The 24,618-nt window shown below is 47.1% G+C and overlaps 1 protein-coding gene across 2 annotated transcripts in view; it reads left to right on the top strand.

Moving 5' to 3' along the window:
* The window catches only part of EP300 (EP300 lysine acetyltransferase), a 105,551-nt gene that overhangs the window by 21,167 nt on the left and 59,766 nt on the right, over positions 1-24,618 (top strand). For both annotated transcript variants that reach the window (XM_090042958.1, XM_090042957.1), the window contains exon 3: positions 20,572-20,748. In XM_090042958.1, coding sequence (XP_089899084.1) covers positions 20,572-20,748 — 177 coding nt within the window. The remainder of the gene's footprint in view (positions 1-20,571; positions 20,749-24,618) is intronic.

Raw genomic sequence — 24,618 nt, 5'->3', positions numbered from 1 at the left:
TTTAATCTGGGGAATAGATACAGTCTTAATCTTGTACTAAAATCCTGGTTTATGTATGCTGTTTTGACCTTAATTTATCAGTTCATTTAGGAAAAACTTTTACAAAGGTATGTTTTTTATACTAGATTCACCAAGTAGTATCTTTTTTTGTATCAAACTTGATTAATCAAAAATACCCTGGTTTTAATGTAAAAAGGAAATAAAAACATTATACTTCAGCAAAAAGGTTAATTTTCCAAGCTGTTTGTAGTCCTCTAGAAGAAACTTGACACATCTCTTTGCAATGGACAGTTTTGTTTAAAATTTTTCTTGTTGAAATGTTCTTGTTGGAACATTTTGTTTCCAAGTGTGTTGGATGCTTATTTGGAGATGAGATTGTGTACCTGAAACAGACCCTATTGCTGTAAACTGACAGAGGATTATTGATTATAGATAAAAGGTCCAGGCAGTTATCTAAAGGCAGAAAGGTTTACTCCAGCCTCTTGAATAAGTCTAGAATTGTGACTAGTGTGGTTAGTTGGAGCCTTAAGGAGTCTAAATATCAGTCTTGGATGAATTTCCAGGTAGTTTTATAAATGCACAAGTCATTGTTATCCCTAATATACTTGAACTGGATCAGGGTATATAGTTGTTGGGATAATCAGGAAAAACTCCAGGGTTTTTTTTCTGATGTTGGCTGTTTTGTAGTGTCCTGTGAGCTCTTTTAAGTTATTCCATTGTGGCCTTCACTACTTGTGTTCTTATTCAGAGTGGGAGGGTGCTTCAGATCAGTCTGTGCACTTCATTCTTGCTGATTGCATACTGATGTCTTATGCCACAAATCTGAAGATGAAGTGACTTGTCTACTTGGCACACAACAATTTATTTTTCTAGTTTGTTAAAAATGCACTCTTTACTCCTTCTATGAAGTGGAAATGAAAGGGTAACTTGTATTTTTTGGGCAGGGGATGTACTAGATGACCTTTTTGAGAGTCCTTCCCAGTCGTGTTTTCTGATTTATAGGGAAATTATTGGCAGATGTCAGTGACAGCCATTTGGAACACTTAAATTTATATGTAAAATGTTATATCTATTCAAAATATCCTTAAACAAAATACAGTTTAGCGGTCTTTATCATTTAGCTTAATAGGCAGTTTGAAGGTACAGAGAATTCAGAAGGCAGGCTGTTAAAACAGTGGACAGACAATTCAGGTAACTTTGTAGAAGAAGGCTCTGGCCTTATCAAGAAACTCTCATACTTACAGCTGAATTCTGTTGCTTAACACTCTTTTCTACAAAGAATATAACTTTTTTCTTCAGTAACTTAAAAAATCTCCAAGTAAAATGATGAAAATTATGCTGACAGTATTACTAAAAATGCAAACTTAGTAGACATTTGTTGTCTGAAACAGTAAGAAGAGATGGGAAAAGGGTGTTTTATAGAGGTGCACCAATGCATCAGTCCAATATTGTATTGGTACGCTATAAGGAGAATTGGCTGTATCAGAAATTGACCTGATGGGGCTGATAATTTGGCTGATTAACGCCTGTGCTGTGTGCAGCTGCAGTGCAGCACTCTGGCAGCAGGGAGCACAGCCAGCAGCTGCCTCCAGCTGGTAAGTCAGGTGTGATGGCAGGGGAGGGGTGTGGGGGTGGTAGATCAACACCTCCTGTGGTAAGGGAGGGGGCAGGGGGGTGGAGCCACAGCTCATGGGGTGGGAAGGGTGGAGGCAGTTCCTGCTGCTGGCTGCACCCCGGGGAGGGTGGTATGCCACCTGGATCTGCACGGGGCTCCTCAGGAGGGTCTGAGCTCAGAGCGGGTGCTGGCAGCGTTGAGAGGATGCTGCCTCCACCCCAAATTTCCCCACTACTTCACTCCCAGCGCCACTGCTGCCAGCTGCCAAGCCCATTCTCAGCTCGGTGCCCTGCCTTCACCCATGCGCTGGAAAGAACTGGGGCTGCACCAGGCGGCTGGTGGTGGCAGTGCTGGGAATGGAGCAGTGACGAAATTTGGGGTGGGTGCAGCATGCTGCCAGCGCCTGCTCCGAGCCCAAAAGAAATCCCACGCAGAACTGGGGGGGCACGTGCCCTGTGCCCTCCCCAGATGCAGGCAGTGGTGGGAGCCATCTTCTTTTTTCCCCCTGCCCCCCACGAGCTGCAGTTCCACCCCCCTGCCCCACCCCATCTGGGCCGTGCCTGCCCCCTCCCTCACTGGGGGGCTTTGATCTGTGCCCCCCCATGCCCCTTTCCTCCCCCCTCCCCTTCTACCACATCGGACTTGCTAGCTGCCTCCAGCTGATATCAGAAGTTGGATTGGTATTAGCTGATATGCCTCCTTAAATATAAGCTATTGGTATTGACCCCAAAAATCTGTATCAGTACACCCCTAGCCTTTTACTGTAGGTTGGAAGCTTGCTGAAGATGAGAACACTTCTATTCCTTCTAGGATTAGGGAATTTTCTGTCTCAGTTTTATAGGATGGGATCTTAGCCATTATGCACTGGGGGGGGGGGGGGCTATAGCCACCCCAAAATTCCCCATAGCCACCCCTCCCACTCCTAGCCCTGGCTTAGCCCTCTTGCCAAGAAGAGGCCAGCACTGCCCTTGGCTGCAAACCCACAGTGGGCAGCCTGCCCTCGCCCCATGCACAAATCAGGGGCCACAGGCCTCTCCTCAGGGTGTATGCAGAGGCAGAGAGCTGCCACTCCCTCCCAAGCCCCCAGCACCATATGGATAAGCTACCCATGGCTCTGGCCCCTGGGTCACATTTACCACCCTAGCTGGGCAGTGCTTGCCCATGCCCGACTCCCTCACTGTCACTTGGTATGGGGGACCTCAATCTGCCCCTCACTCTCACATACTTACTGGCAAGATGTTGCTCTTCAAGTTTTCTGGCTGAATTCCAGGCCATGTGCGTGGCAGCTGCCTGCATGCACACAACATTTATGGGTGATATTGTTAACTATACTGGTTTAAAAAAAAAAAAAAAGCCAATAGCTGATAATATTAATTTTCCTTTTATTGGTGGGGATCGGATATGCAACCAATATATCGGTGCACCTCTAGCTAATGCATTAAAAAAAATAAATCTGGGTATTTAACATTTTTCTTTTCTGCTTCATGCAAAAGCCAAATGATTATTCAGGAAGAAATGAAGTCGCTCAAGGGGGAAACCCTTGTGGTCAGTAGGTTTTTGGGGTGAGAAGATTTCATAGATTTCATAGACATTAGGGCTGGAAGGGACCTCGGGAGATCATTGAGTGCAGCCCTCTGCCCAAAAGAGATGAAATCCTCTTAGGCAGTCAGTGGTGAGGTAGTGTTAACCATCACTAATGCAGTTCATAATATTTTGCTTGTTCATAAAATTATCAAAGTGTAGGATTGGGGTATGGGGAACAGAAGGAAGACTGAACTTCTCTGCAAGTCCTTGCTGCCTTTGGTCTTAATGCACTTTGGTCCTTTAGAATAACTGGTATCTGGTGAACTTTTCACTTAATTACCTATTTTATAATGAAAATTTGAGTTGTACAGCAGTTGTTTAGAAAATCAGTTTTCTCTGTTGTAATTTTCTCCCTCGTGAACATGGATCTGGGTTTTCCATTTCCTGCAGAAAAACGTGGATTTTCCCCTTTGAAGGAGAAAAAGGTGGATTTTTCCCCTTGCAGGCTGGCAGAGTTTTAGCCCACAATGAGCTGCTTGGGAGTCGGGGGAAGGTGATCAGAGGCGGGGCCTGGCTCTCCTCCTCTGGGCTGGGGCTGGGACTTGGGCGACATCTCCCAAGTTCCTTCCGCTTTTGGGCATGGGGCACAGAGCTTGGAGTGGTGGCAGTGCAGGCACCCAGGAGTGGAGAGGTTGTGGTAGGGGTACTGGTGGAGGTAGTTAGATTTAACCTGATAGTCATCTCCCTAGTTAATGATGTTGTTGAGGTATGAATCAGGCTAGAGCCCAACTCAATTGAGACAGATGAGCCCCAAGGTCAAGGCAAACCTAGAGCAGTGAGGACACGGAGAGGGAAAGCTGAACTGGGGCTGGGCTAGAGCTGGGTACTGGGGCACGTATCTGAAGGGCACTCTGCCGTGGGAGCCCCCCTACACAGACATCCTTTCAGGTGTCCCTGCCTTCCAACCCTACTTAGAGCTTCCTGCACCCCTCTGCCCCCCCCCCGATCCTTTGCCAGCAAACATTTCACAGCTGATATCCTGTGAATTTCACTTACCAGCCCCAGCCCTGAGCATCTCTGCCAGTACTTTCTTAGTATCCTAGCCCACAACAGCTATGTTGACTGGCAGCATGTATGGTTTCGGGATGCACTCAATCTGCCCCAAACGCAGTAGCATGAAAATAGGATGATAAATGGAAGAGGTTTATGTTCCTTTGAACGCTCATTGCCTGCCACACTGGGATTGAGGCACTCCAGTGCTCCACAAGCTTTTTCTTCCTAAGTCTCTAAAGTCTTCTTCCTCACAGCCTCACAGGTCGCTGTGGTGAGGGAGGGAGTGAGGCAGGGGCTAGGGGCAGGTTGGCTTTTGAGCTTTAGTTTTAAGTGCCAAGACGCTGATCCCCAGGATGAGCTGCTGGTGGTTCTGTCCCACTCCCTGCCCCGGCCCTGGGTCCCGTTCATCACTCTTGCTAGGCAGGACCCCCAGCTCCTTCTCTATTCCCTGCCTTGCTGTGGGGGCCTCAGTCTGCGCCTCCTCTCCACACCTCTTCCCCTCCATAGACTTGCCTGCAGGGAGCTGCTCTCCATGCTGCCCGGCTACATGCCTGGAAATTGGTTATCGGATCAGTTTTGGCTGATACAGCTGGTTAATAATAGTCTATTGGTATTGGGCAAGAAAATATCAGTGGCACCCCTAGATGAAAGTGAAGAAAAAAGTGAAAATATAATAGAATGAATGAGAAGTTGAAAATGAAAAGGCAGAAGGAACTAAGGAAAGTGAAGTGCAAAAGGGAAGGACTGAGACCTGCATGCTTGAAGTATGAAGTTCAAGCAATCATTTGTACACTATAATGTCTCTGAAGGTTGCTGTCATCAGCTGTGGATTAAAAGACCACGGCTAGATTTGGCTGAAATTTCCTTCTGCCTCACAAGTGAGTAAATAGAAAGGAACATGATGAAAACAACCCCATATTCCAAGCCCCATGTTTCTTTGGAGTTGCAAGAGAAACGAATGTTTTGTGAGGCTCTCACAACTGATGGTCACAAAATAAGAATGCCTAACTGCTTATTTTTGTAGAAGATCTAAGGAATGAAAGCCTTAATGACTTTTTGTTGTTGTTTTTGTGAACATACTGGATGCTTACTGGTTCACTCTGTTATGGTTAAGACCACACAGGCTGGCTGCCTGTGGACTCCTGTGATTGTCCTTTTTGTAGCTTTCTGTGTCGCATCCAATATTAAATGTAATATCTAGAAATATTTTGGATCAAAAAATGGTGGGGTGTTAATGTGTGAGGACCACTGTCAAGGTTGTCATACTGTATCTGGGCCCTCGGTAGAATAGCTTGCACTAGCTGTGGATGTGTAGTCCTTATCTTGGATGTGAGGGAATCTAAAACCTGTTAGAAGTAGATTGTGCTGTTAAAATTCTAATATGTGCAAGTCTTAAAATTATCAGCTAGTAGTATAAGTGTTTAGAAATGCCCTTTTGCCTGTGACTTGGGTCTAGTAAATTCTTAAAATGAAGTTCAAGGTCATCCCGTTCCAGGCTTCGTGGTTAATTTAGGATAAAATCTGTTTTGAAGGAGAATGTTACCTTATGATAGGAAGGACAGTTTGCTAAGTCAACCATGTTTTATTTGCAAAATGCTGCACTGATTCTTGTTGCATTTTGTCTCATTTTAAAGGGTTATTCCTTTGAGGATCGGAAACCTAATTTCCAGCCTAAATTTATTAATGGCCAATTTATAGCCATTAATAACACTGGTACAAGCATTTAACTTCTGTATAGCTCTTCTTCCTCCCTCATGGTTACCTCTGTACTCCTCGTGTGTTTTATATACTAATGATTAGGGCTGTGCGAAGCTTTGGGTGCTGATTTAATTCGGAGGAAATTCAGCCTGATTTGGTGGCTGAATCTCTGAATCTGAATAGAATCAGGAGACCAGTAAAAAGGTCCGAATCGATTTGGAAAAGATTCGGGCAGTCCTTACTTGCTGCCGTAGGGAGCTGGACCAGGACTCTGTGCCGGTAAGGGGGGGGGGGCTGCTAGGCCCCAATCCCCAACACCCCAGAGCATTCTCCAACCCCCACCTGCTCTCCCAGCTCCATCAGTCCCTGCCCTGCCTGGCCCCAGGGTCCTGGCTCTTTTAAATTTTTTTTTTTTTTTTTTTTTTTTTTAAGCCCTGCACTCGCTGGCTTCTGCCAGGCTGGGGGTGGGGTGTGGTTGTTCCCCACGGCCCCCCCACTGCCCTGCGCTGTGTTGGGGGCTCTGCCATGAGCACCTATCCCCTGCTTGCTCTCCCAGCTTCATCAGTGGGTGCCCTGCCAGGACCCAGTGTCCAGGCTCTTTAAAAAACAAACAAAAAAATCCCTGCACCTACTGGCACCTGCTGTCAGGACTTCTGGGGGCTTGTGGTAGAGTTTCCCTTCCCAACACTGCACGGCAGTGGGGTGCAGTGCTGGTGAATGCGGGGCTCTTTTTTTTTTTTTTTTTGGAAAAGAGAGTTGAGACTCTGGGCCCAGGTGGGGCAGCCATTGACAGTGGATGGGACTTGTTTGATTCGAAGATTCAGTGGCAGCCAGCTCTCCAGATTGGATTCAGCTGAATTGATTCTGGACAGTGATTCAAATCGTCAAATCACTGTCCCCCGAATTGGCTGAATCCAAAGCGAATACTAGCCACTTCACACAAGCCTACTAACGATGTGTTTTTTCTGCTGGTAACTTGTTTTGCTGGGTTTAAACCAAGCTTTATTTAGTCTCCTCTAGGTATGCTTGCATTCCTCCATCTGTTCCAATTTGAGTAGAGTTGAATTGATTTACTGAACATGTAATTACACACCATTCCAAAAAGAGTCTCATTCGTGTCTTGCACAGTGGCGTTAATACTTTCCTTTCTTTGCTGAACATACCTTGATACATTTAAGAAAACAAACAAAAAATAAAACCCTGGAAGGGACCCCTCAGAATGTTATCTGGTCCAGCTTCCTGCTCAAGGCAGGATAAACCCATCCTCAAAAAATAAATGTTTGTCTAACTTGCCTTTACATATCTCAGTGATGGAGAAATTCCTTAACTTTTCTAGACAGCGTGGTTCAGTACTTGATCACAGTCATAGAAAGTCCCTCCCTGTCCTCTTTCCTCCACCCATGTCCATCCCTAAAAATCTCTTGTTGAAATTTAAGCCCATTGCTTCTGGTTGTATCTTCTGTGAACATAATAATTAATTGTATTCTTGTTTTATATATAACAGTTCTTGTATTTTAAGATGATTATCTGTTGCCCCCTCAGTCACTGTGTTATGGCCTAAATAATTCTAATTCTTTCCATCTTTCCTCGCTAAGTTTTCTGGAGTTTTGATCAATTTATTTTGCTTTCCTGTGGATTCCTTTCAGTATGTCCACTTTTTTTTAAAGTGTGTTGCCCTAATCTTCATGCAGAGCTGAATAGTGGGAGAATCTTTTTCTGGAACTTTTGTGAAGCGCTTCTTTTAATATATTCCAGTATGTGATTTAGCTTTTGTTGCAATAGGACTGTGCTGACTTCATGTGCAGTGTGTCATCAGCTGCAACTCTCAAGACCTTTTCTTGCAGCACTGCATTCTAGCCAGTTGTGTGCTCTCTTGTATCTGTATGGGTCATTGTTCTTGTTGAGTATATTACTCTGTACTTCCTTTATTGGGCTTTGTCCTATTTCAGCCCATTTGTTGAATGTATCAAAGTAATTTTGAATCCTAATCCTGTTCTCTAAAGCATGTGGTACTCCACCCCCATTTCACCCCACTTGGTGTCATTGGCTACTTCACAAAGTACATACTCCAATCTGGACCTTTGTATTAACTGTTTTTGCCTCCTGCCTGCTCCAGAATTGCCAGAAAGTAACAACCTTTACATTATAACCTTGGTCTTATAGATTGGAAAGAGTTGGCATTAAAAACAACTCGGACATTATCATACAAGGGCTAATGAAGGCAGTGCCATTATTGTCATGGTCAAAACAGTATACATGCAGGAAGCCAAGAGACAACTTTCCAATGCAGAGTTTTACCAACTCAAGACAGAAGACCCCATGTCACAATACCAGGAGGAGCTAAATAAACTCTTAAAGTTGCTCTAGGAATTCAGGAGAGGATTACTGCTTCTGCGTTCTGGAAACATAGACCAGGCTGCTTTTACTTATTGCCCAAGATCCACAAAACTGGCATGCCCCATTATCTCTGGCATTGGCATCATCACAATGAGTTTCTAGCCATGTTGACTCTGTCCTATTCCCATATGCCAGTGGTTCTCAACCTTTTTTGGGACCAGGACCCACTTGTAAACATTGGCCAGTCCCGACCCAGTGCCCCTCAGTTCTGACCTGCTGCCCCTCATCCCCAGTCCCCAGCTCCCCAGTATGTGTGTGTGTGTGGGGGGGACCATAAGCAGCCCCTTGTAAGCTGGATCTCTGCCAGCCTGCAAGGGAAAAGCCACAGTTTTCCATGTTTTTCTCCTTTAAAGGAGAACACACTTTTAAAGTTTGATTTGTTTTTAAAGTTTGCTTGTGACCTTTTCATTTATTCTTGCGACCCACTTTTGGGTTGCGACCCACAAGTTGAGGAGTGCTGCCATATGCCACTGGAGCTGCCAGCTGTTCGCCAGACACCACAGATTTTTTGTTAACTTAACTGGGCTCCATTGACAAGTTTCCAGCAAACAGCATATTAGCTACCATGGATGTCATGTCTTTGTATGCCAACATCACTCATAAGGATGGATTACAAACCATAAAGAATATTATCTGTGACAAGAAAAGTTTCTGTTTCTTGCAAAGCTGTCTCGCGTTGTACATGCACAACTGTTTCAGGTTTGGGGACTCCCTAACAAATGTGGGACTGCCATGGGCACATGTATGGCTTTCTCCTAATATGCCAACATATTTACAATAGACCTTGAAGTTTGTTTCCTCTGCAGCTACCCTCTCATCCCCATGGTGTACCTCAGGTACAATGATGACATTTTCATAATATAGACATATGGGAAGGAGTCTCTGGAGAAATTTCACCAAAACTCCTGCCCTTCCTTCAGACTAAACCTGGAATATTCCACACAGTAGATTCAGTTCCCAGACACTGGTGAAGGTTTACAGTGGCTGTGTTGCCACCACTCTGTATTGGAAACCTGCCAACCACCACAGATACCTTCACATCACCTGTAGGGGTGCACTGATACATCAGTTGGCTATCGGACTGGCACTGATTGAAAGGAGAAATGACGTTATCAACTGTTGTCTTTTTTTTTTGGTCATTGTAGCCAATAATTATGGCTGTCTGCCCAGAGCACCCTGGCAAACATCATCCAGTTCCGTGCCCTACTGCCAGCCTGAGCCCATGCAAAGTACAGGTCCTGGTGAGCAGCAGGAGAGGGAGTGGGAGCAAGGGAATGGTCATAGGGTGCTGTGCTGGACAACAAAGGGAACTCCTGCTGCCGTGGCAATGCTGTACATGTAGCCAGAGGCTGAGTTAGGGCTGTCTTGGAGACACTGGGCTGTAGGCACACTGGCAGGGTAAGGTGCCATGCAAGGGTCATTCTGCTCTACTGGGCACCAGGTGCCTTTGCGAAGATGGCATCTCCCTGGCAGCCATGGGAGCTTGACTATGCAGGGCCTACCAGTGTTGAGGCAGTGATGTGCTCTGGGGCTCCAAAGACATCTGGAGCTGCTGTCTGCATGAGGGTCTGCCCTGGCCACCTGGGACAGCAGCATGAGTTGTGCCGGGAGTTGGGCTGCAGGCTGGAGCCATAGGCAAAGGGGAACGAGCTTGGGAATAGGCAGTTACTGCCTTCCTCATAGAGGGCTGGAGCAGGCAGGAGGTATGTGTGTCCAATGCAAAATAAAATTATAAAAAAGGTTCACTTATGCCAGTAGTTTAAAATGCCTTGGACTATTACTAATTATTGGTTATTTAGGCATCAGTCTATATGGCTTGCTAATCATCCACTATCAGTAGTGGCCAAGAAAATCTTTATTGGTGCACCCCTAGTCACTGGCTTGCATTCTAAGCACACTGCTAAATCCATTGTCTGAAGCCAACCTCTAGGTTACAACTGGCGCTGCTTTGACCCAACCAACTGGGATGAACACTTTATGGTTCTAGTGCAGGGATTCTTACAATTGCAGTAAAATCCCAAAATTGTAATTGCTCAGATCAGCAAAGCCAGACTTGGACCTTGCTTCTATCTCTACAATACTAACCCTGGACAAAGGACAATACCTCTGGCTGTCATCTATAGTCCCCAGCTTGAATACCTAAGACGCATCACTTATGACCTCCAGCCCCTCCTAGAAAAAGATGACCATCTAAAGGTAGCCTTTGGGTTCAGCATTCAAGGTTCATTTATCTGAAACCCTACCAATGTTATACATGCCATCACTTGCTTACAGTGGTCTTTGGCTGTCTATATTGGACAGATGGGGTAACCTCTGCGTAAGTATGAATGAACATTGGTCTGACATCAGCTACAGAAAGACACAAAAGCTTGTGGCAAAACACTTCAACCTCCCTGGCCTCTCCATTGCTGACCTTACGGTTGCCGTTCTCAGGCAAAAAAGAAATCTTGAACAGGAAACTGCAGAACAAGAAATCATGTACACACTCAACTGTTAAGTCATTTAAACAGACTATGGGTTCTTATTTTATTACCTGGATTAGCTTTTGTGACCCTTTTGTTCCAATGGGTTCTTTGCTTCTGTGCTTCTCGCAGTGCTCCTCCGCATTTCCCCTCTCCTTCTGTGTCCCACCTAGTGTATTCTAATTGCTCATTCCACTTTATACTCTGCGTTCTGCACCTCCTTTCATAGCGTCTAATGAAGTGAACTTCGGTCCCCAAAATTTTGTGCTTGTTTGCTCATGTGCTCGCTCTCTCTCTCTCTTTTTTTTTTAATTAGTTATAAAGTTGCATGTCTACTTTACCTTCTCACTCCTATGATTCAAGATGAAATTAAGAAATTAAACAGTACCAGACCCATAGGTCCACCCTTGAGGGAATTGCACTTGCTTATCTAACGAGGTGTATATGCATCTTACGCATGTTTCATACAAACCATATTTCCTTAGTTTGCTTATGTGAATGTCATGGGAAACGGCGCATAAAGACTTACTTAAAGTATATAATTGGCACTGCTATTCCTTGTCATAGAAGGAAATTAGGTTGCTTAGGCATGACTTTTGCCTGACAAATCTGCTTTGACTTTTCTTATTGTGTTATTTTCTAGGTCAGGGTTCAGCAACCTATGGCCTGTGGGTTGGATCCATCCTGCAGACCCATTCTATTTGGCCCATGCAGCTGAGACTTCTATGGTGTTTCAATGGCAGGGGCTGCTTTGGCGGGGCAGTAGGGAGAAGTGATGGTGGCTGGCCTAACTTGGACTGAGCTGGGTAATTTTGATTTGCTGCCCCTGAAGCACACTGCTGACCCCTCTGCTCTAGGTGCTTGCAGAAGTCATTTGTTTGGTGTGCTGCCAGTATCTTTCTAAATAGCTTAGTTGTACACACACACTGTCAGTAAGTTTAACTGACTGACAGACTTGCATCTTGGGTCTACTCCCTCTCCCCACCTTTTTAAGAAAAACTTACAAATTTCCCAAGTACTAAGCATTCCGTCTTTGTCCTGTTCTTGTCATCTAATAGTTGACCTTTTTTGGTGAAGGCTAAAGTAGAAAGTCTCTCAGCATTTTGGCTTTCTGTGTTATCCTTTATTAGCTGCTTTTCCCCATTCAGGAACGAACTTGGTTTATTTGATCTTTCTTTTCTCACATACATCTTTTTTTTGCCTTTCATGTCATTTGCTCATATCATGTTCATTCATCCTTAGTAATTTGACCTGCCTTCCACTTTTTTTGGTAAGATTCCTTTTTAAGTTTCAAATAATTGAGCTTATCGTTTAGCCAAGCAAGATTTTTTTTTTTTTTTTTCCTCTCCCCTGTGCTTCCTATCCTGATAGAATGCTCCTAGGATCACATCTAGCTTGTTGTGTTCACACTGGTTGTTCAGTTATCGTATGATCAACTAGCACACTTGTCTTTCTCCCCCTTTTGTTTCCAATTGATTTATCTCCTAGAATATAGCAGAAATTCTTATTAGTATAGTAGTCCAGCCCCCCAGACACCCCTCAGCAGCCGCTGAGCCCCCTGCTGACCCCCAGCACAGCTGGAGGTAAGCAGGCTCATGGTGGGAAGGGGTTAACTCCTCGCTCCGTGGGAGGAGGCTGCTGCCTGGTGCCGGGCCGGGTCAAGCCCCCGCCCAGGACCCTACTTGGCCCAGCCCCCCAGGGAGCCGTGCGAACAGGCTGCATAAACAGGCGCTCGAGTTAGCACGGAGTTCACACGGGGAGGGCGTGGGAGGGCACGAGACCCTGCCTGCGACCCCCCCCCGAATAGTCAGCCCCAGCCGTAGCCAGCCTACCAGAGGCATGACACGGATGGGCACCCGCCGCACCCCGAGGGTCCCCTCGGGCTCTGCGGCCCCCCCATCGGGCACCTCAGAGACAGCCACCCAGACGGAGCCCATGGTCCCGGGCTCCACGCAGACGGAGCCCCTGGCTCTTGGCTGCAGGGGCTGCCTGTCCCTTTTTCAGGCTCTGGGGCCCGGGAGCATGGCCACCTCCCCTTGTGGGGTCTGCTCCCTACTGGGGTCTCTGGCGCGCCAGCTGGAGGAGCTCCAGGCCACAGTCCAGAGACTGCGTGCCATCAGGGACTGCGAGCAGGAGATAGACTCCTACTGCCAGGCCCTTCTCCCCCGGGAGCTGCAGGGTAGAGCACCGTCTCCCTCCAGGACTAAGGAGGACTCTGGGACCTCCCGCTCTGCCCAGTCAGGGGCATGGACCAAGGTGGTCAAGGGCCCGAAGGCTCGCCGCACCAAGGCCCCTCCCTCGCCGGAGCTTAGCAACAGGTTCGCACCTCTTGCAGCCCCAGCAGAGCCTGCTCAGTTGCCAGCTCCCGCAGGCAACCCAGGCTCAACCACAGCTACTGCCCCCGCTCTCCCCAAGTCAAAGCGAAAGGTGTTTGTTGTGGGAGACTCCATCCGGGGGGCACTGAGGGGGCAATCTGCTGCCCCGACCCCTTAGCCTGGGAAGTCTGCTGCTTCCCGGGGGCCCGCATCCAAGACGTTGCGGAGAGGATCCCACAGCTCCTCCGGCCCACAGACCACTACCCCATACTCCTTATTCACGTGGGCACCAATGACACGGCTCGGAGCACCCCCAGCCAGGTCATGAGGCGCTACAGGGAGTTGGGAGCGGGGCTTAGGGGTCTGGCAGCTCAGGTGGTGTTTTCGTCGATCCTCCCAGTCTCGGGCTATGGGCTGAGGAGGGAGAGGAGGATCCACGCAGTGAACCAAAGACTGCGGAGCTGGTGTCATCAGGAAGGCTTTGGCTTCCATGACTACAGCCCGCTCTTTGGCGAGAGAGGCAGCGAGCTGCTGGGAAGAGATGGCCTCCACCTCTCTCCCCTGGGGAGGAGGCTCTTCTCAGCCAGGCTGGCTGACCTGCTCCACCGGGCTTTAAACTAAACCCACTGCGGGATGGGGGGACTACTGCCACTGCTGGCCCGCTGAGCGACCCTTGCAAAGCCAGCAGACCAAGGCAGTTAAGGGAGCCCACCCCTTCCCCAGCCCTGGCACAATCTGTGGGCAAGGCAAGAGCCCCCAAGGGCACACTTGCCTGCCTGTACACTAATGCCAGGAGCCTGGGTAACAAGCAGGAGGAGCTCATCCTCCTGCTCAGTGCAAAGAATTATGACGTCATTGGGATAATGGAGACCCGGTGGGACTCCACCCATGACTGGACCACGGGTACAGAGGGCTATACCCTGTACAGGAAGGATCGTGTTGACAAAAGGGGCGGGGGTGTAGCTCTCTGTGTGAAGGAAAGCTACATGTCCCTGCAAGCTGATGTTGGCGACTGGCATGGACAGCTAGAGACCCTCTGGGTAAAAATTCGTGGGAAAAACGGCACAGGGGACACAACGGTGGGAGTCTACTACAGACCTCCCACTCAAAGTCCCGAGCTTGACCAGGAGTTCACCCGGGAACTGACTGAGGCTGCTTGCTCCAGGACTTTGGTTGTCATGGGTGACTTCAATTACCCGGACATCTCATGGGAAGATCACTCAGCAAAATCCGAGCGGCCACAAAGCTTTCTCTCGTGCGTGGATGACCTCTACCTGACTCAAGAAGTCTATGGGCCAACGAGAGGCAAAGCGCTGCTCGACTTGGTACTGGCTACGGGGGACAACCTAATCGGCGACCTAGTGATCGATGGGAAGCTGGGTGACAGCGACCATGAGCTGATCACCTTCACCATCCACCGTAAAGCTGGCAAGTCAGTCAGCAACACAGAAGTCCTTGACTTCAGAAAAGCCGACTTTGACAAGCTCAAGAGGCTTGTCGGTCAGGCCCTCAGGGACCATGACCCCAGGGAGGGGGGAGTTCAAGAAGAGTGGTTGCTTCTCAAGGAAGTGATCCTCAGTGCACAAGCTAAATCTATTCCAACACAGAGGAAAGGCAGCAAGAAGGCACAGCAGCCCCCGCTGGCTCTCTGGGGACCTAGCGGACCTCCTGTGGCTAAAAAGGAAAGCCTACAAAGGATGGAGGACGGGATTCACCTCCAAGGAGGATTATTCTGCGCTGGTCCGGTCCTGCAGGGAGCAAACCAGGAAAGCCAAGGCTGCAACTGAACTCCAACTAGCTTCAAGCATCAAGGACAACAAAAAGTCCTTTTTCAGATATGTGGGGAGCCGGAGGAAAAGCAAGGGCAACGTTGGACCCCTGCTAAACCAGATGGGGCAACTGACAACTGACGCCCAGGAAAAAGCCAACCTATTAAATAGGTACTTTGTATCAGTCGTTCATCAGTCCCATGGGACGCCCGTGCCTGCTATGAGACAGGGAGATCCGGGCGATGGGGATCCCCTACCCTCCATAAATGCTGACCTCGTGAAGGAACACCTTGAGAAGCTGGATACCTTCAAGTCAGCCGGCCCTGACAATCTGCAACCCAGGGTACTCAAGGAGCTGGCGAGCGTCATAGCCCAGCCCCTGGCACAGATCTTTGAAAACTCCTGGCGCTCTGGTGTAGTGCCCGAGGACTGGAAGAAGACCAACGTGGTGCCGATCTTCAAGAAAGGGAGGAGAGTGGATCCGGCTAACTACAGGCCCATTAGCCTGACTTCTATCCTGGGGAAGATCTTAGAAAAGTTTATTAAGGAGGCCATCCTTGAGGGACTGGCCCAGGCTAACATTCTAAGGGATAGCCAGCACGGGTTTGTTGCGGGTAGGTCTTGCTTGACCAATCTTATTTCCTTCTATGACCAGGTGACCTATCACCTGGACAAGGGAGAAGAGATTGATGTCATATATCTTGACTTCAAAAAAGCCTTTGATCTGGTATCCCATGATCACCTCTTGGCCAAAGTGGCCAGTTGTGGCCTTGGCTCCACCACGATCCGCTGGCTGGGAAACTGGCTCCGTGGTCGGACCCAGAGGGTTGTAATTGATGGCAGTCACTCATCGTGGTGCCCTGTGACCAGTTGGGGTCCCTCAAGGCTCTGTCCCAGGACCCATCCTGTTCAACATCTTCATTAATGATGTGGACATTGGAGTCAGGAGTGGACTGGCCAAGTTCGCCGATGACACCAAACTCTGGGGCAAAGCATCCACGCCAGAAGATAGGCGGGTGATCCAGGCTGACCTGGACAAGCTCAGCAAATGGGCGGATGAGAACCTCATGGTGTTTAACACCGAAAAATGCAAGGTTCTTCACCTTGGGAGGAAAGACCTGCAGCTTCCTTATAGGCTTGGCAGTGCTACGTTGGATAGCACTACAGAAGAAAGAGACTTGGGGGTCATCATTGACCACAAGATGAACATGAGCCTGCAATGCGATGCTGCGGCTAGTAAAGCGACCAAAACGCTGGCTTGCATCCATAGATGCTTCTCAAGCAAATCCCGGGACGTCATTCTCCCCTTGTACTCGGCCTTGGTGAGGCCGCAGCTGGAGTACTGCGTCCAGTTTTGGGCCCCACAATTCAAAAAGGATGTGGAGAAGCTTGAGAGAGTGCAGAGGAGAGCCACGCGCATGATCAGAGGTCAGGAAAACAGATCTTACGATGACAGGCTGAGAGCCATGGGACTCTTTAGCCTGGAAAAGCGTGGGCTCAGGGGTGATCTGATGGCCACCTATAAGTTTGTCAGGGGTGACCACCAGGATCTGGGGGAACATTTGTTCACCAGTGCGCCCCAAGGGATGACGAGGTCGAACGGTCACAAACTCCTGCAAGACCGTTTCAGGCTGGACATAAGGAAGAATTTCTTTACTGTCCGAGCCCCCAAGGTCTGGAACAGTCTGCCAGCGGAGGTGGTTCAAGCACCTACATTGAACACCTTCAGGAGTAAATTGGATGCTTATCTTGCTGGGATCCTATGACTCCAGCTGACTTCCTGCCCTTTGGAAGTCAGCCCCCTTTGGGCAGGGGGCTGGACTCAATCTCCCGAGGTCCCTTCCAGCCCTAATGTCTATGAAATCTATGAAACTAGAAGAATACCAAATTTGTAGTCTAAAAATTGAACATCTACAACATTCATTGATTTCATTTCAGAAATATTTTTGTCCCAATTTACATGCATTTGTGTACACAGGTGATTGCACAATAGCTTAAAATGAGGTCTTACTCTTGTATATTGTGCTGGGGGGTGAGTATAGGTTTGGGGGTGGGCTGTGCATATCTGGGGGAGGGTGTGGGTGTGTGTGGGGGGATTTGTGGGGAGGATTGGTGTGGGTGTGGATATGAGGGGTGTGGGAGTCTGCGTGTATGGGGGGTGGTGCTTGTGAGACTCGCCCTATGAACACACACACCTGCTGCTGGCCCCAGGCTACTGGTGCAGCCCTATGCTCCCATGGCTTGGCTAAGAGCAATGTGGTACTGGAGCAGGCACATAGGCAAGCAGTGAAAGCTGGGGCAAGTAAAGGCTTTCAGTTGGGAGAGGCAGGGCTAGGCCAGCTTTGTTGCTGGCTCCTGCTGCCCCGTCTCCTGTCATCTTTGACAGGCAGGCAAGAGCGGATAAATACTAATTTTCTAAACTTTTTAGGTGACCTGTGGGTTGGATAGAATGGGCTGGCAGGCCGGATCCAGCCTGGTTGCCAAATTTTGCCCGCCATTGTCCTTAAGCTGTTCCCTTGAAAATCCTGAGAAGTGAGGGTTGTGGATCGAGAAACTGTTTTCCATTTCTCCTGGGGCTGAATACTGGGGGAAATTTGGGTTTGGGGGTGGGAATTGAAGAACTTTATGAAATACTGTTCAGAATGCACAGTGAGTAAATGTTTAGATTAATGTTTGGAATTATTGCTGCATTTCAGTCCTCCATTACGAGGAACTTTGTGACTGCAAGGGTGGTCAAGCATTGGTACAAGTTACCTGAGGAAACTGGAATCTACATCCCTGGAATTTTTCAGGAGCAGGTTAGATAGACACTTGGCTGGGATGGTTTAGTTAGAGATAATCCTGCCTTGAGCAGGGGGCTGGACTATGTGACCTCATGAGCAGAAATCAAGGTTTTCAGTTTCCCATGGAAATCAGAAGTTGAGCATATTTTACTTTGTTTTCAGACACTGTACTGATCAGTGACCACTTTGCTTGTATAAAGTGATATCAAGTATTGAACGTCATAAATTGGGTTGGCTACGAGCCACATGAGCTGATGTAGAGTCAGACAACCTGGCCTGGCAGTGGCAATGCACCACCTCCTGGCCCAGTCTGCCATTACTCTCAATCTGTTTGTAGAACCACTGATGACCTCTTGCAGAACCTCGGGGTTCCGTCTGGGTACAGTTTGAAAAGCACTATACTAGAGAATATTGTAATGGGAACAGTATTCTTTGGACTGGCAATGCCAGTAGCATGAAAGTAGTATATTATTACTATACAAGTAATATAGCATCCAACTATTACTGAAATAGTTAAGAACCTTATATAGGCCACAGGAAACATTCTGTTTCATAAAGGTTGGACACACTGAAAAATATCTCCAAAAGCAAAAGAAATGATAAAACCTTGGGAAACTATGTGCATTGTAGCTTTCATCTTTAAGAAGCAGCAGAAAAAAGATCATGGTAAATCTACAACTGTAACACTGACTTCCTAGCAAAACAAGATGCATGAAGTGTGATATGTAGGGGGTTTTAGTTGAATTAAAAAAGAAACCAAAAGACACTGTTTAAAATCCTCACTTATCACTGTTTTTTATGTAGCTAACCTCATTAAGTATATTTGTTTGAATATAAGATGCAGGTTTTTGTTCCCCAATTAGTACTGGGGGGTGGAGGAATCTCTTCACCTTATATTTGCATTCAAGGAAACCTCACTGAATATCATGTCTATCGTTAAACTGCTGCCAAAAGCAGCATGTGCTCAGTAGTGGGAACCAACTATCAAGTTTGATTTAAATGCAGCCAACACTGAGCTTGACTATAAAACACACCGCCCGTATTGAGCAAACATTGATGGGAACCTACCACCGTGTGATTCATTAGTGCTGCCCATGTGAATAAGGTGCATAGTAGTTGCCCATTAGGCTTAGTTCCTCTCAGCACTGACTTTTTCAAAGTCATGATGTGCTACTGCATTCAATACATTTTGACTTCTTCACTCCCACAGCTGGGCTGTGCCTTTCTTTTCCATTTCCAGTGATTCATGTCTTCACTAGATTTCAGTGTCTGGCAGACATCACCAAATGGGGCCCCAGATGGTTCACCCAGAACCCCTTTGTTGCCCCCTCGCTTACTGTTGCATATGATTTGGGTGGCCCTGCCCTCCATGAGGCAGAGCTGAGCCAGGTTTCCTTATGCCTTGTCTGCATGTAAGTTTTTGGAGGATTCCAGGACTCATGACAACACCTGGTTCCAGTCATGAGCGGGGGTTAATTAGCACATGGATCCTTTTTGGGGTGTATTTGGAGTCTGCACACATTCTGAGCAGTGCTGAGCTTGAAACACTGTTGACACTGCTGGGGCCCAGCCCAGTGGACTATATGGTAAATCATGAGCTTTTGTTTTTGGACTAACGTCATGCATAGTTTGTACTATATGCAAGTAGGTGAAGTGCTGCTGAAAAGTGTGTTTATGGAGTACTTAGGCTAAAACTTGCAGCAGTTTAAAAAAAAAAAAAAGTATCACGCATCAATTTTGGACAAATTTATATGCAAAGGGCAGCCAGAAGGGCATAGAAAGCATTAGTTTGCTTAAAATATGGGTCAACAGTCCACAGGTTGGATCTGGCCTACAAAGATCCAGGCATCTTATCTGGCATTGCGGGGGGTGGGGATCACTCTTGTAGAGCTATACTGCACCTGCCACCTGTGGTAGGGCTGTGCCCGAATATCTGAGCTTACCTTACTGCAGAGGGGCTGGGAATGGGAATCTGGTAGCTCAGGGGAGAGGGGCAAGAGGATGGGAACTTCCAGTCTACTGCCTTCCTGTGTGAAGTGAATTAAATTGAACTTTCTCCATGCTTTTAAAGTATTTAATCAAGATCCTTCTTTGAAATATTTGTGAAAGCTTGTATCGCCAGTAGCATGGCTATTTCATGGGTAGAGCATATTGAGTCTCTTAAGAAAATTTGAAGTATCTAGTCAAGGATACTTACTTATTTTGAACACCCTACAAAATTGAATTCCATCTAACAGCTTCCTATCAGTCTTTCTTTGTTTTTTTCAATTACGCTTCTGCTCCAAAAAGTATGTCCACTTGGTGTGTTTCAACTTGTGATCTTCCTATTTTTTCATAGGTTGCTGGAACTTTTTCTTTATGGCTTGCCTCTTTCTAGAAGTTGCATGTTTTAAAGAGGAAGGGAATTCTGTTGTAGAATTGTTGAGGTCTGCTCCTGGTTCTGCTGGAGACTTCTAGTGTGGTCTTGGGGACAAATCACATGAATTGAGTTTTCTGTAAGAAGAAGATTGTTGTGTCAGTGCATTGTTAGAAATGTTCTCAACTCACTATAGTCATTATGATCTTCTGTGTTGCTTATAAAAACATAGATAATTTTTGAAGTGATGAACTTGCCAAAAAGAATGGTGTACAGTGGAAAATATTGGAACAGCCCTGACTAGATTTGCACTGTTGCATTTTATCTGGGTCTTGGTCTTTAAAGGAAGAAGCTGTTTTTATCATGATGTTTAAATACTGCCCTCATATGATTAGAGTGGAAAGCTATGTAAGTCACTTTAAGGAAAGAAGAGCAGGATATACCAGGACCTTATTGCAGCAGACTTTTTGGTTCCTCCCTCTTTGCTAACCAGTCCTTATTCTTGGTATGTTGGCTTGTGAAAGTAGGAGTTAAACAATGTTGAATGGAAATGTCTTTCTGACTGAACTTAACATTTTTTTAATCCCTTTAATTTCTAGATGGGAATGATGAGTAATCCCAGTCCTTACGGCTCACCATACAGCCAAAACACTGGGCAGCAGATTGGAGCCAGTGGACTTGGTCCCCAGATGCAGAATAAAGCTGGGCTACCAAACAGTTTACCCCAGTTTACAATGGACAAGAAGCCAGTCCCTGGTGCAGGAATGCCGAACATGGTAAGTTAAATATATGTTTTTGTTTTGTTTTTTTTCAAATGGTAGCAGACCAAATATGGAGCACTTGCAGCGTTCTGTTGGTAGTACATGTAAGCCTATAAAATTTTGCAGCAGTCGGCTACAAATTTTGTGCTATCAGGCCCCCCTATGGTAGCTCTGGTTCCCATGATGAAAGATGGGATCCACACAAACACTCCCTCATTTCTCACTCTCTAAGAGCAGATAAAAGGATCCCTGGAGGAGCGTTGAGGGAGTGCAGCTATGCAGGGGGGAAAGTATAATGGAGCTCCCCACCCAGACTTCAATTGAGCTACTTGCTCACCAGTTTTGATCTCTTCTCTTACCCCTCCATTGGTGGTCTGCTGAGGCCTTTCCCTCTCCTCATTTGCTCCGTGGAGGCTTGCTTCTCTTGCTTCTGTCCTCTGACAGTTTTGGGACTAAAGGAGGGCATAAATGCTTCTGTATCCATTTGTTGACATGGATAGCCCCACCCGTTGCTCACAGTGCTGCTGGAATAGGCAAGTAGGATTCTTAGATAGATCACCAAAAGCCTTAGAACTAAAAATAAACATGTTTAAGCTTCCAAAATTGAACTTGTTTACCAAATCGTCATTGTTTCATAGAAGCAAGGGGGTAGTTCCAACTGCTGTCTGATTCTGCAGTTCGTTATTTTAAAAACTGCAGATGATCAGGAGGCTTTATGTAATATATCCTTCTACTTTAATGGTGGAAAGCAGATGAAAAAGATATTGAAGAAACTACCTTCTTTATTATTATTTATAAACCTACTTTTTCTAATGTCTTCTGTTAAGCTTGGGTTTCTCCATTCTTTTGCCCTCAGAATTCAGTCTGGCCTTTCAGCAGAGGTTTGTGGCCCAACAGCCATTTCCAGCTGACTTTCTGTAATTAAATTAGGGATATTAAAGCATTCCTCATATAGGTACACTTATACATTGGTCCATATTGTATTGGCACTGATGAAAGGAAAATTGATATTACCGGCAATTGACTTGTTTTGGCTGATGCAGCCGATTTAACGTCTCTAATAAATGCCGTGTGCACAGCCTGGCAGTATGAAGAGGATTGTCTGACTGGTAAATCTGTTAGGAGTGGGGTAGGGGCACGGGGGAAGAAATGGGAGTGGTAGGGGTAGACCGAGTCCCCTGTGGTGAGGGAGGGAATGGGGTAGGGCTGGGGTAGGGGCAGGCACTGCACGGCTGATGCAGGGTGCAGGACGGAGCCACAAGCGGCTTGGGGGTGGGGGGTGGCTCCTGCTGCTGCATGCACCCTGGATATGGGTATGGTGGGAGTGGGGCGTGTGCCCCCTGGATCTGTGCATGGGCCCTGGGAGGGCTGCTGCTGTGGGATAGGGCTGGGTGCGGTGCTGGGCTCTTCCTAGTCAGAGCTGTGCTCAGGCCAGGCAGCAGTGGTGCTGGGAGGGGGTCTACAGCAAATTTTGGGGTGGCCACAGCTCACCCCGTAACCCCCCTCCCAGTGCTGCCACCGCCCGCCCTGCTGGGAAGAGCCCCTGTTTGGAAGAGCCTTGTTGGCAGCCTGCCCTTGCTTCATGCACAGACCCAGGGCCCCCCCCTACCCCCATGCCCTCCCAGGGTGTGTGCAGCAGCAGTTGCTGGGTCCCCCAAGCAAGCTGTGGCTCTCTCCCCTGCCCTGCTCCACCCCAGCTGTGCAGCACCTGCTCCTGCCCTAGACCTAGCCCCAGCCCTACTCTCTCAACGTGGGGACCCTGATCTGTTTTCCTCCCATACACATCCCTTCCCCCCACCTCAGCCCTTTCCCTCCAACAGAGTTACCAGCCAGATGCTGCTCTCCAAGCTGCTGGGCCGCCTGGCGGCAGTTGGATTAATATTGGCTAATATGGCTTGTTAAAAATCAACCAGCGGTATTGACCTAAAGCACCTCTAATTCCTCATTTTGTTTTCATTAATTACATATACAAAGTACTCTTTCTTTTGAGTCACTAGGGTATGCTGTACAGCAGTTTAAAACGCAATACAATCAAAGCCCTAATCCACCTATATAAGTTAGTCCTGTGCATGGACTAATGCTAAAGATGCGTCTGAAAACAGGTCTAGAAATGAATTTTTCCTGATTCTTTGTAAAATGGAAGGGGTACAACTATGAATATAGGAAATAACAGCAATAGGAATTTGATGGAACTCTTGTTATGAAAAAAAAAATGAATCGTGAGAATGAGTACCAAGATCAACAATTCCAAAACTAAGGGGCCCGACTCCTGGTGAGAGTTACAGGCCACATAGCATCTCTGATCCCTGGATGGGGCTTAACTGTGGCTCAGCTGCTTTGCAGTAACTGAAATGACAAGTTTAGCTGTGTTTCATTTAAGGGTAATCTACCCTAATTTCTCTCAACAATGGGGTAAGAGTGGGCTGATGGACAATTACAGAGAAGTATGTCTGGCAAGATTAAGTCCCTGCCTCTTGTTAATTGTTGGCACATGAAGTCTGTTCTGATAAGACTCAGTCTTTTTTTAATTAAGGGCCTGGGACCTTTAAGTGGTGTGGACTTTATCATGCAATAACTATTCTTTGATAATTGTTCCTGTATCCTCAGTTACCTGTGGTGAGGTGTATAACAGGGCAACTCATCTCCCCCCCCCCGCACTGAATGAAACGGGAAAGGTGTGCCTGTTCAGCGCTTGCTTACTATAGGGTGCAGGTACACAGACAGTTCATGTGCCTGCAATTAACAGGACAGGGACTTGCCATTCTTCTGTGTGCTGAAGCTGCTCTGATTGTTTCTCTCTGTATGGTAAGAGCAGATACAGGTACCACTGAGCAGCTGAGGTGCAGCATGTGATTTGCAGGCACTCAGACAGCGGTAATGTTGTGCTGAGTTGTGTGAAACTGACTGCAAAGAAGACAGCAAATGGAAAAAGCTTGGATTCTGTTGCTCAGGAGTCTAAAATATAGCGAAGGACCCTTTCTCTTTTTGGAACCTTGAAAACTAAGAAAGGAATATCCAAATGAGTCTGTTACTTAAGGCATCCATCACTGAAGTTGGAGAACTGCAGCATGTTAAGTTTTTTGAAACCATTGAAGAGCTCTGCTTAGGTGGCTAATGCCCATGTAGGTGATTTTTTATTTATTAAGCCTGTTGTCTTGAGTGAATGTTGCTGTTACAAAGTTATAGGATTAGTGAAAGTGTAGCCAGATACAAATTACTGTAGAAACTTGTTTGTCTCAGAAATGTTCTGTTGAAAGAACATGGTTAAATAAAGCCAGCACTTTTAATATCCTCGTACTTCCAGGCCCATCCCTTCAGTAGAAGGTTGGGAGCAAGAGGATACAAAGAAGGTCATACATTCTTCATATTAGTACCTATGCACAGCCTCAGAGTTTGATAACATGCATGTCTTTCAGTGACAGTATTTATGAAAGGCACAACCAGGACAGAGATTGAGCACAATCTTAAGACAAAGTACATATAATAGAGGTGTACCGATAAAGATTTTTTTGGCCGATACTGATGGCCGATTATTAGCCAGCCATATTGACTGATACAGTCTGGTTGCTGATGTGCAACCCAGCATCCTGGAAACCAGAATCTGCTGCTAAGTCTGTTGGGGGGAAGGGGCATGGTGGGGGCAGATTGAGTCCCCCACGGTGAGGGTGGGAATGGGGCAGGGCACAGCACAGAACTGAGGGCAGCTCCTCTGGGGGGTTGGCTACCAGCTGCTGTGCATGCCCCCCAGGGGAGGCATGGGGGTCATGTGCCCCTAGATTTGTGCACAGGACGAAGGCAGGCTGCCCAGTGCAGGCTCAGAGCCAGGGCCTGTGCCAGCCTCTTCCCACAAGGAGTTCTGGGCAGAGGCAGGGCAGGTGGCAGTGG

The sequence above is a fragment of the Crocodylus siamensis genome, chromosome 4 (genome assembly GCF_052110815.1).
Source record: "Crocodylus siamensis isolate JL-2025a chromosome 4, ASM5211081v1, whole genome shotgun sequence".
Taxonomy (NCBI): domain Eukaryota; kingdom Metazoa; phylum Chordata; order Crocodylia; family Crocodylidae; genus Crocodylus; species Crocodylus siamensis.
Note: the sequence above shows the minus strand (reverse complement) of the source record. Positions and strands in the feature narration are given on the sequence as shown.